Here is a 12,707-nt window from a genome sequence, read left to right on the forward strand (position 1 = left end):
ACATTACACGAGCATTTGTTTTTGCACATCATTAAGAAATAGGTACTTACTGTCCTGGAAATGGCCTTTTTTCAAAACGTTTGAAAAAAAAAAGCGAGAGTATTACACTACAAATAATAGTATTACTCTAAATCAACACGAGAATACGTTATGCAAAAGTTATTCACTGTACTTAAATGGTCTGCATTTATATAGCGCTTTTCAAGTCAATGAAGACCTCCCAAAGCGCTTTACAATGTGCTTCACACTTACCCACTCACACACATTCACACACCAATAGCAGCCATGCAGCCATTCAAGGCGCCTACCTACTCATTGGGGGCACTAGGGACTAAGTGTCTTGCTCAAGGGCACTTTAACATAGAACACGGAGGAGCCTGCAATTGAACCTGCGATCTCTTGATACTTAAATTAATTTACTAAAAACCCAGTCCTAATTTATTAGGTCAATTTCTTACATTCAGTCAAACGTGTTCATTTTCTGAAGACATTTTCATTTTTACTCTGCAAATATTTGGAATTGTGTGTTAGAATTAATCGAACGTGTTTGTTTTCCTGTAGATGACATGGATGCCATTCCTGTCAAGCAATTCGTCAAACACATCATGGAGCTGTACAAGAACAACCTGCAAGGCTTTTCGGAAGAATTTGAGGTGAGCTGGTATTCTAGCAAATGAGAAATCTTCTCGTCTTTTCATAAAAGTAGTTAAGATGGGATCTTGACCCAGAACTGACCTGTCTTGTTTTCCAAAAACGTGTCAAGTAGTCCAAAACCCGAGCTTTTTCACTGCTGGTAATGCATCAAAACACTCTGCCTGAACCGAAATACCGCTTCTGTTTGTATTTTCCCTGAACAAGCCAGACTATTCAGCATGATGCCATGTTTCCCCTTCAACTTTGCTCTTTTTGGGGTAGATATATGGGAGGAAAACACGCCGGTGTTAACGAGGGTGAAAGAAGGTGAAGAAAAGAGAACGGGGTCTCGGCTCCTCTTTAATTGGGTCGTTTGGCATCGGGCACCTACGCTCATTTGTCATGTAAATACAACACGGAAAAAGAAAGAAAAGAATGTCTGAGTTAAAGGGCTCATATCGTTGGCGTTGCTGGAACGCAAACCGAATCACTGCCTGATTTTGACTGGTTTTCGTCTGGGTTGCTTTATCTTGTTTGTCATGAACCAGTGGAGGCGTAATGGTTTTAGTACTTTGCAGGAAAGACCGCCATTCATTAAGGGTCAACTGGGTGGAAATTGGAACAGAAAGTCAACAGCAAATGAGTGAAGTTCACAGCTGGAACATTTTGAACTTTTTGTTGTAATTACTGCTCCTTACAGCAATGGCTCCTGCCCCCATAATGATAAAACTCGAGCATTATTCAATATGCACAGTACGCTAATGCTCACAAATTGGAGCAATTTTATGTAGGCCCATGAATCCCGAGATCCGGCTCTCCCGACCCTTTACACCCAAAACAAAGGCAACCAGATGATGTTTCATGTGGGGGAGCAAAACACTCACCTAAAAAAAACAGCCCAGAGGTATAAATACTCTATTATGAGGTAATAAAACAGCAAAAAGGGTTGCACGGTGGATGAGTGGTTAGCGCGTTTATGGCACAGTTCTGAGATCATCCAGAACCAAATCCCGTTGCCAGCCTTCTTGTGCATAGTTTGCATGTTCTCTGGCATGGGTGCGCTTAACCTGATAACTATTTTGTTCCATAAATGTGATTATCACATTGTACAATGCGCATTGCAGTACTATATTTTGTTGAAAATACAAATTGTATGATGTTTTGCTTGAATTTTAATGTTTTCTTGTCAAGCATTGAAAATTACTTGAAATTTGGGTGAAGTTCTTGTGCTAAAAATTGTCTGCATGAATATGAATGACACAGACACTGCTTTCTGGTGGCTTAGCTTTGCCATTGCATTTCTTCTTCCCTCGGAATTAACGGCAGCTGGCATTAGTTTGTATGGCATTTTCCTATATTGCTTCATTGCCCCCTAACTGCCCACGAAGACAGGTGCATGCTACAACTAATCATTGCTCTGAAATGTGTATTAGTGAAATGATCACATATCTACTATGTACATTTGCTATGGGCGTGGCAAGAAGTTAGGTAAGCCTATCCCAGTGAAACATTTTAATGGGAAGAACTTCGTGAAAATGTAATCTACATAATACTGTCCTTTTAACATTTAACACATGGAGGCCGTTTTTCCTCAACCGTCATATGGACAAACAGAGAGGACAATACAAAAAATAAAACATTTATGGAGGAAAGCAGAGGACGGTTGTGGTGACCCCTACATTTCACTTTTGGAATATTGCAATACACCTCTGGAGAAGTTAGGACTGTCACCAGCCCATCTGCTAATGGGAAAGCGGCTAAAGGTAAATCTACCAAGACCAACAACACTGCTTATACCAAAAGGATCGGAGCAAGTGCACAGCCATCTGAGAAAAAAGCAACAAAAACTAATACTGTACTTTAACCATCAAACAAAAATCTTGCCTGACTTGTGAGAAGGAGACATTGTCAGAATGCAAAAAGGGAGACCAGGAGGCCAGCTGTAGTCCTGCACAAACATGAGCAGCCAAGATCTTCTGTTGTCCGTACTGCTGATGTGACACAGTTCAGAAGGAACAAAAAACATTCCCTCAAAACAAGTGAGGAAACCGTTCCTCACACTAAGAATTTGGACATGGAAATGGAAATGGACATGGACTCAGAGACACAAGACTGTAACACAAGTGTGAGACATGAAAATAAAACACTAGAAGGTTCACCACAAATACCTGGTGAGCATTCTGAACAACTTTATTCTACAAGGTCTGGTAGACAGAGTAAGCCACCTATCAGATATGGATATTGACTGAAACAAAGGACAATTAACTTACATTTATGATTATATGGAAATGTGAAAAAAACATAAAAAGGGCATGTCATATATTTGTCTATCATTTATATATCATATGTTTTGTGCATAGGTAGCACGGCGGCACAGTTCTGAGATCATGAGATCGAACCTCCTGTGTGGAGTTTGCATGTTCTCCCCGTGCTTGCGTGGGTTTCCTCCGGGCACTCCAGTTTCCTCCCACATTCCAAAAACATGCATGTCTGGTTAATTGGCCGGTCCAAATTGTCCCTAGGTGTCAACGAGCGAGTGAATTGTCTGTCTCTGTGTGCCCTGCGACTGGCTGGCAACCAGTTCAGGGTGTCCCCTGCCCACTGCCCGAAGATAGCTGGGATGGGCTCCTGCACCCCCGCGACCCTACTGAGGATAAGCAAGCGGTGCAGATAATGGATGTTTGGATGTTTTGTGCATAGAGCACGGTCACGTGAACGTACCTAACAGGCAGCCGTACCTGTCAGTATAAAATGAAGTGCCGTAAGGCCTATAGATAATGTGTGTAAATGCTGCCCTGCCAGAAATAATAAATACAAGACAAAGTCATACGGCTCATCAAGATATTACAAAAACAAACTGCTTGAATTTGACCATTTAAAAAAACTAGAATATTAATTTTAATATTTATCTGCGTATTCTTTAAGTATTTCTCATTCCGGTAGTATGGTAGTTCTACGGTCGGTGCTTTCATCGCTCGATTCCCGCTGTCACATGTATTGAAAAATAATCAGCTTGGCGTTTCAATCAATAGGAAGCAGAATCGTCGCTCTTAATGACCGACCGTCACATCAGGCTGCGTCCTGCAATAAACAAAATCACAGCGTTGCGCAATCGAGAATGATCTCATTGATGTTTTGTTTTTTTAATGTTCGTTTTGTCTCTCCCGCTTTCCCTCTCTCCAGGAGGTCCAACGCTCCACAGCCGACCTGAAAATCACAGCGGAGCACTCCAATCATCCTGACAACAAGCACAAAAACAGATACATCAACATTGTGGCTTGTGAGTGTGCTGTGAAACTGGATTAGATGGCGGAGGGACCCGCTTCCGTTTTTTTTCCCGCTAACCTACTTTCCTTCCTGTAATGATGGTTTTGCTCAAGTTTATTGATGATTCGCCCCCCGCAGATGACCACAGCCGGGTGAAATTACGGGCGCTGGCCGGGAAAGACGCCAAACATTCCGATTACATCAACGCCAACTACGTGGACGTGAGTTAAAGCGCTCCGTCTCGCGCCGATGTCCCGTCGATTTTACCTTCATGATGAAATGTGTTGACTTATGTCAGGGATACAACCGGCCCCGAGCGTACGTTGCGGCCCAGGGTCCGCTAAAGTCCACTTTTGAAGATTTCTGGAGGATGGTGTGGGAGCAAAACACCGGCATCATCGTCATGATTACGAACCTCGTGGAGAAAGGACGGGTAGGCCACTTTAGACCTTTTTACTATGTTTTCACGTTTCATTGGATCCCAGTGTTTCTGATCCGAGACAATTCGTCATTGCATCATTGCTTTTTTTTTCTTTTGGTTCTTACTATAATATACAGTATACTCTGACTTCAGAATCCACCCTAATGACACGCTGCGACCCAATTCAAGAAAGAAAATCCACTTCTCAAATGTATCCACGTAAAAGGATTGTGCTGTTTGAAGCAGAAATAATAAAATAGATTTTCCTTTTTTTTTATTTTCAAAAACAAAATTGCTTCAAGTACCCTATATATTAGCATGTAAGCAACCCCCTAAAACTGCTTAAAAATAGCCACATACGAAGAGAAATTCCCCCCCCAAAAAAGTGTACCAAAATATTGACAAATACTTAATTATGTAGTTTATAAAGATTAATATACTGGTAAAAAGCTACATATATAACTTCTTTAAACCATTAACTGTACCTTCCATCAGACATTCAAACATTATTTTCGTAATTCGCAATTGTTAATTCTTTGTCTCAACCGCATTCGTCACTGTTTTCCACTTTTCCTTCGGCTTATCGCTAACTTTTTCGTGACCGTTTATTTTTTGTAGAAATAGGAAATTAAATCAACAAATATCACAATGAAATGAGAAGCAATCCCTCTCATACACGCTGATTGGCTGAACGAGTAGAAGAGATCGAGCAGGGCATTGTCCCCATCTACTGTTTTTTTCTTATTCTCAGCATTATTTTGCCTAGAAAAGGCCCTCGACCCACTGTGAAAGTGGGGTCGCCCACTTTTGGGACCCGACCCACCAGTTGAAAAACACTGCTAGGTAAAGCTGGTGGAAAACGATAACCAAAACCCCGAAGGGGAAAAAATACGTTGTTAGATTTTCAAAAAATGGAACACTCTGAAATAGAAATAGTTTTTTAAAGTTCTCTATACCATCCATCAATTTTGTATTAACATCATAGTCAAATAGCAGTTGTTTCTAATGCTAAACATCTCATCTCATCAGCCGTACCGCTTATCCTCATTAGGGTCGCGGGGGGGCTGGAGCCCATCTCAGCCATCTCCGGGCAGTGGGCAGGGGACACCCTGAACTGGTTGCCAGCCAATCGCAGGGCACACATGGACAGACAACTCATTCGCTCATTCACACCTAGGGACAATTTGGACCGGCCAATTCACCTGAAATGCATGTTTTCGGAACGTGGGAGGAAACCGGAGTGCCCGGAGGAAACCCACGCAAGCACGGGGAGAACATACAAACTCCGCACAGGATGTCTGGAGCTGGATTTGAACCCACGACAGGTTCCCATGACATGAACTGTGCCGCACAAGCGCTAACCACTGCGCCGCTGTGCTTAATGCTAAACATATTGTTGCTTTTATATTTCATTTTTGGGGAATAACAGTGTTGTGTCATCCTCATGGGAATAAAATATTTTGGAAGCGTTTGTCACATGACGGCAGTAAAGCTAAAAAGCTCTTAAAAAGTTTTTTTTTTAATTTTTCATTTATTTTTATTATTATTATTTAAGAAAATGTTCTTACTGTTTCCCGGGATTGAAGGCTTGATTGTACATTTTCTTGTAAGAAAAACATTGCTTTCAAATCGCTCACAAACAGTCACATTAACGCACTAAAACGAAAATGCTAGCGTCTGTAATTTTACTACAGGTGATGCTAGAGCATTAGCATTTAGCTTCTTTTTCTATTGAGTGCGGTCAGCCGCTAATACTAGCTGCTTCACCAGTAAAGCTAGCATTGTTGCATGACATTTCAACATATTTTGGAGTGTAATGTAGCTTTAAGTGTTGATCTTCTTCTTGATTTTAACGTTTTTTTAAACATTCTTATTTTAAGAAAGGCTGACTTTTCAATTTCTTTATTTTTCAGCGGAAATGCGACCAGTATTGGCCTACAGAGAACAGCGAACAGTACGGAAATATTGTTGTGACGCTAAAAAGCACCAAGGTGCACGCCTGCTACACCCTGCGCCGTTTTCTCATTCGGAACACAAAAGTCAAAAAGGTAAATGTGCTATATCAGTGGTCCCCAAACTAAAGCCCACCTCCACATTTGGTAAATACCCCTGAACGATAAAGTATTTTGACCTGCTTTTCTTCTTTTAACTATAATAAAACTCAGACATTGGGTGCACGCTTTTGGTTGTAACGCAATTTGAATCCGGATCGCACTGGTATCAGCACCAAACTTAGACTACCAGTGATTTAGTTGACATTTGAAAAGGCATTGCGTCTTTATCTCTGTGGTCACGGTACCAGAGACAAATGTTAATTTCATTGTGCATTTCACTTGTTACAATTACAATGATTTTGTCACTTAGGATATAATAGAACACTCCAGTCTTCGGGTGCCCCATGAATTTGGAGGTTTCTTTTCTTCAACTCAGGTTCTGCAAATCATCAGCTTGTTAGCAAGCTGACAAGATTTTATTAACAATCCTGCTGTCTGGAATCACCTGTATCATGTCACGTTGCCGCCAAAGTAAACATGAAGCTTTACTCTGGCCATAATCTACGCAGCTTGGGGTTTACTTAGGGCCGAGTCCCCCATTTTAAGTGTGCACTCCAAGTGAAAAGTGAAACTGAAAGAACTGGCACTAAAAAGAAAAATTATACCCTGCAGATTACTAGCTGCAAATAGTGAAGCAAGAAAGTTTGTAAAGCTTGTAAGCTCTTGGCAAGAAGCGGAAATACCGTCTGAAGTGAGGGAGGTGGAAAGAGGAAGCGGCATATATTTTACCCCCACATCGATGATGAACATCTCTCTGGATTTAGTGATTTGGAGCTAAACTGATAGTTAGGTAAGCATGTTCTTTATCTAAATAAAGTATGTGCATGCTGTACAGATCCTCCACGTAGGGAAAAAATAAACGGTGCGAGAGGTGCCCGACCAGCCCAAATTAATCATTGACCTTTTAAGCCCGAACACGGCCTGAAATTCAGGTCTGGTTTAGCCCAGGGGCCCAGATCTTACCTCTGAATGAGGTTCTCCTGCAACCGTCACACTTGTTCGGTTACAAACTCACCCAGGTCCCTTATCACGAAAGGCAAAATTAATGTGGCCCTCACATGAAAAGGTTTGGGGACTCCTGTACTATATAGTCGATCAAATCTTAATCGACCTCTAATTTTTCAGGGTCAGAAAGGGAACCCGAAAGGGAAGCTGAACGAGCGTATCGTCATTCAGTACCACTACACGCAATGGCCAGACATGGGCGTTCCCGAATACACGCTTCCCGTCCTCACCTTCATCAACCGCTCATCGGCGGCCCGCACTGCAGACATGGGCCCGGTCCTGGTGCACTGCAGGTACAATCCATTACTTAAATGAACATTAATTATGAGCGCTAGACGCTGGAAATGTGCTGACGGGCCTGGCCCGGACCGGCGAGAGCGGCGTGTTGATATTGCTTTGTGCTGGCCTCAGTGCAGGGGTTGGCCGCACCGGAACCTACATTGTCATTGACAGCATGCTGCAACAAATCAAGGACAAAAGCACAGTCAGCATCCTGGACTTTCTTAAACATATCCGCACGCAGCGCAACTACCTGGTCCAGACTGAGGTAAGACCTCCTAAACTGCCCCCCACACACACAACCCCTGTCATGTTTGATTGAAAAGTACTTACCTGTTATATATTTTCTCATTCAGTAGTTATCATGTTCACTCATTTATCTTACTTTGTGCTCAAAGAGTCCTTTATTCTTTACCACTTCCTTGTGGTATCCCAAGACGCATAGCAAAATACATGCAGGCTGTGTGACTTCAAGAAACAATCGATTGACAAATTAATCTGAGTTTAAGATATTCTTGCCTTTTTGAGAGCATATTCAAAACATCAGATTCAATCTCATTATCTAAAGTTGAGGGACAAGACAAATTAATTCTGTGTACCCCTTTAAAGGTTCATATTTTGATTGGTTTGGTTTGAACAAATTTATTGACACTAATAACAGAAAACAATCATGACAATCTCAACAGCAATTAAGCACATTCACAATATTATATTTCAATATGACGTTTTTAACAGCAAACATACAATCTGCGAGCGGCAAGCCTAGGACACAGCCATAAGAAAGAATCATCTGCACCCACCCGGAGGATGGAACCGGGGGTCCGGGCAGCAACGGCCTGGTTATTCGGGTGGTTGTGGAAGGTAGAAGTAAGAAGGGTGAGGACCCATCTGAGCATCCCGGGCAGAGGACTGGAGGATGCTGCTTGGGAGGGTGGGATGGAATCCCACTTGAGAAGACAGAGCTATGCCCTTGCACAATAGTATTGGCCTTTACACAGTGGTTAACTGCTGTTAAAAGTGTCGATAAAAATTGTTCAAACCTCATATTGTTAGAATATGATGTAATGAAATTGTGAATGTATTTAATTGCTGGTAAAAGTGTTGATAAAAACTCATATTGTTGGGATATATGATCAAATTTTGTGTTTAATTGCTGTTAAAAATGTTGGGAAAAATGGTTAAAACGTCATATTGTCAGATATAACGAAAGTGTGAATATGCTTAATTGCTGTTAAAATTGTCGAGAAAAGTTGGTCGAACCTCACATTGTTTATTTGCTGTTAATAAGGTCAAGAAAATTGTTCAAAAAAAAACAAAAAAAAAAAAACTATACAGAGCCCTTTACTTAAGTACTCAACTAAATTAATTTAATATTATTTTAAGAGAGGGGGACTTAAAGCCCCAGTGTGTAATATTTGACCACTAGATGGCTCTGTGTTGTCTGGTGCGAGCGAGGACCAGTGGCACAGAGCACAGCATGGCGGCTGCATGCTGGACAAACATGGCGGCGACCTAAGTGTGGATTCCAATGTGTAAAAGAAATACAAATTCATTATGATTTTTAATAAAAATTAACATGTATTTTTGCTTAGTATTCAAATCTTAGAGGCACTACATATTACACATTGTCCCTTTAATAAAACCAGACACATGGGACTAAATAAGCTTTAAAACTTTAGCTCAACCGACATTGACTTAATAAGAACACGTGCTTTAACTCAATTGGAAAGCACTGAAACTGATTTAAAGGGACAGTGTGTCGTGTGTATTCAGCGCATCAGTGGTGAAAAACCGAATTCATTAAAGAAATAATCCTATTGACCTAAATAATGCTCAAAAATACATGAATTATTATATAAATATGAGTTGACTTTTAGGCCAAGAAATTAGTAGTTATTTTACATATGATGAGCCTGGCATGATTGTCCACCATTTTGCTGCTACAGGTACTGAAAACCTGCAAAAAAGGCCAGGCAGAAAAACAATAACTAAACAGTGCATTACGGTCATTTTGAGTCTCCGTGGATTGTTTTCTACTTTTTGCTTTGTAGACCTTGTTTTGAACTGCACTATACCATACGGTGACATCTAGTGGTCCAATAACTTACACTGTCCCTTTATTTTCTAAGATCTAGCCATGGATAGAAAGCTTCAATTGTGTTTTAAACCTTTTAAATTAGTGCCATCCAAAAGTTAAATGCTAAAACTTTTGAATATTCAAGTATTTTCAAAAACTTAAGCTTCAATATTTGAGTTAAAGCTTTAACTGAGCAAAATGAAAAAAAAAAGCAGTTTTTTTTTCCACTTGGTTTGATTGAAAATGTGTACATATCTATATCTGCTCGTGTTAGTGATATTAAAATCCTACCCGAAATTCCATATTCCTATGGTCAAAATTTGGCGTTGAAATTGCATATAAAATTACACAAAAACTGCCTTGACTTGAGCACCCGGCTTCGAGTTTAAATGACTGTAAATTGCAGAAAGATCCCAAATCTCTTCATGCCGCAAGAGTTTCGAGAAAAAAAACTGTTCAAGCAAAGAGAAATTATTCATCAAGCGGAATATTTGATACGGAATCTTGAAGGCTGAGGTTGAAGTGTTTGGATTTGGCAGCGAAACATCGTTTTCACCTGAAATAACCACATGACGCGACATCAGGTGAAATTGAGGTTACGGGGCTACATGTGTTTACCAGATTGCAGAGTAGAGGATTAGAAACGCGCGCCTACGCTGATGAGGCTGCTTTTGGATGACATTTTCACGGGAGTGTCACAATTCAGGCATCATCCTGCTTTGCGTCAACATGAATGTGTACGGTTTAGTTGAAAATAGGAGGGTTTGGTGTGCAGGGTTTTGGAGGTAGTGTTAAGTACTACATGTGAACTTATTCACCGATACGGACGTCTATAGCTTTCAATGCCGTTCGATGTCATTCACTACCTGTATACAAGTCCAAGTTTTATCATATTATAACTGAGCTGGCCATGGCTTACAGTTTCAAATCTTCAAGTCTTAACTCAATAATTTATTTGTCTTGAAAGCATATTCAAAGCCTTCACTTTGGACCTAACTAAGAGTTCAAATCAAGTGCCAGCAGATGTTAATATCTACCAAAATCTAACCGAAAATTCTAACCCCTGATCTGCCTATATCAGGGGTGTCCAAACTTTGCAGAAAACGGGCCAGATTTGGTAAGCTGAAAATGCGTGACGGCCGACTACATCGCCCTTCATTCCTTGAACAGTCTTTCATAAATTCACCCACTGTGAAAGGGTTGCCGTGCTTGGTGATCAGAGTCGCGACCTCGTAGCTTTGTAGCATTCTTATTTTACTCGCAGGGTCTCCTGAAAAAGTGCTGCTGTGCCGTTTAAACAACGTCTAGTTACTTCACCTTTTCATAGCGATCGTTTCCAGTTAGCTGGTTGCAGTCAGCATGTTTCCTCTGGCAGTGGCTTTTTACATTATATTATTTAAAAACAACCAAAGTCTCTTCGCAGATTAGGCAGACACAGGTGTTTCAAATTCCGGTGAAAAATACCTTAATTTCCAGTTGTCCTGGAAGCGGCGCCCCCTCAGTCAACTTTCCTTTTTTATGTCGGAAATGGGGCGCGCTAAAATTCTCACGTAAAGCCATGGGCAAGGTGGCCAAAGGGTGAACATTTTTTGTACAGATTGTTTTTATACTGGCAGGCCACATCCGATTAATTTTATGATCAAGGCCGCGGGTCGGTAAAATTTTAATCCCGTGCCGTCACTGGCACCCGGGCTGGACTTTGGACCTGCCTGGCCTATTTTGTCACTGTCCTTCATTAGTGATAGTAACAACAACAACAATCTATCTACCTATTTACCCATGTCATATCCCTCGAGAGGGGTGACCGACAGCAAGACAAACACATACACAAAAACAAAGAACATTAAAAAAAAAAGGGAAAAAGTAGCAAAAGACACACACAAAAAATGTTGTGACCATGGCCAACCGAAATGCCCGAACACCCAAACAAGTTAAGCATCCCGTTTGGTCATGTTTTCGTCCCTCCAAGAATGATGAGCCAAAATTCACTCGGGATGTAGGTGACAAAGGAAAAGGCATTAGGTTCTATCATTATCACACTATTTTACCATCCTGAAACATATGAATAAATACAAAAAAACACAACGAGGGAAACCACTCTTCGGTGTATCTGGTAATAAATCGGACTTTGAAAGACATTAAATAAATTTTGCCAATTTCATGTTGGTATTGTGTTCATAGTTTACGTTGTCAATAAATGATTTCAATGACGACCCAGTGTATTAAAAAACATGGGTAATGTGTAAAACTAGTGTAATGAGGAGATAAAACCTAATGTTTTTTCCCATGTCATTAACATCTCTGATGGGCTAGTGGTTAAAACTAGGCGTTCTCACTTCCGTGATCCGGGTTTGATTCCTGTTGCATTCAATATTGTGCAAATTTGGTCATCCATATATTTCAAGTGATCAATCATTGTTCAAGTACGGTAAAAATACTCCCATAAAACCTCGTAGTAACGCACATCCTCACTTAGAGTTCCATTCAAGATGGAAAAAAATGTGCTTTAGACACAAATTATTACGGTATAAGCAAAAAGAGGTCTCAATGAAGTGGAAGCTAGAGCCCTTGTTGGTGATGCGGCAGGGGTAAACCAGTGAAAGCTGTCGGGCCCTGCTGTTGAACAGAAGAATGTTTTGTGTCACCTTGATCCGAGTGACGTGGCCGCTTGTTTGTGTCCCGTTTCATCTGGAGGGACTTGGAACTTGGGTGCCGAGGTGCTTAAAATGTTTGAGTGTTTAGGCATTTGGTTTGGCCATGGTCAAATGTTTTGTGTTCTTTTTCTACTTTTTCTTTTTTTCTTTTCTTTGTTAAGACCAGGGTAGATAGATAGATAGATAATCAAAAAAAAAAAAAAAAAAGAATCTTTCTGTACAGCCCGGTACCAAATGAACCACGGCCCCGTGCTTCCGGGCCGCTGTTTAAAGATAAGTGAAACCAAATTCTTTGATGTTTTCCCCTTGCTGATGTT

The 12,707-nt window shown here is 40.9% G+C and overlaps 1 protein-coding gene across 1 annotated transcript in view; it reads left to right on the forward strand.

Annotated features, from left to right (window-relative positions):
• ca16b (carbonic anhydrase XVI b) overlaps positions 1 to 12,707 on the forward strand; it is a 252,954-nt gene that overhangs the window by 226,975 nt on the left and 13,272 nt on the right. Inside the window, exons 16-22 of the mRNA XM_088338154.1 lie at positions 562 to 653; positions 3,817 to 3,913; positions 4,039 to 4,121; positions 4,199 to 4,333; positions 6,235 to 6,369; positions 7,501 to 7,673; positions 7,792 to 7,927. Of these exons, the coding sequence (XP_088194280.1) occupies positions 562 to 653; positions 3,817 to 3,913; positions 4,039 to 4,121; positions 4,199 to 4,333; positions 6,235 to 6,369; positions 7,501 to 7,673; positions 7,792 to 7,927 (851 nt within the window). The remainder of the gene's footprint in view (positions 1 to 561; positions 654 to 3,816; positions 3,914 to 4,038; positions 4,122 to 4,198; positions 4,334 to 6,234; positions 6,370 to 7,500; positions 7,674 to 7,791; positions 7,928 to 12,707) is intronic.

The sequence above is a fragment of the Urocampus carinirostris genome, chromosome 6 (genome assembly GCF_059441175.1).
Source record: "Urocampus carinirostris isolate Australia breed hairy pipefish chromosome 6, RoL_Ucar_1.0, whole genome shotgun sequence".
Lineage (NCBI taxonomy): Eukaryota > Metazoa > Chordata > Actinopteri > Syngnathiformes > Syngnathidae > Urocampus > Urocampus carinirostris.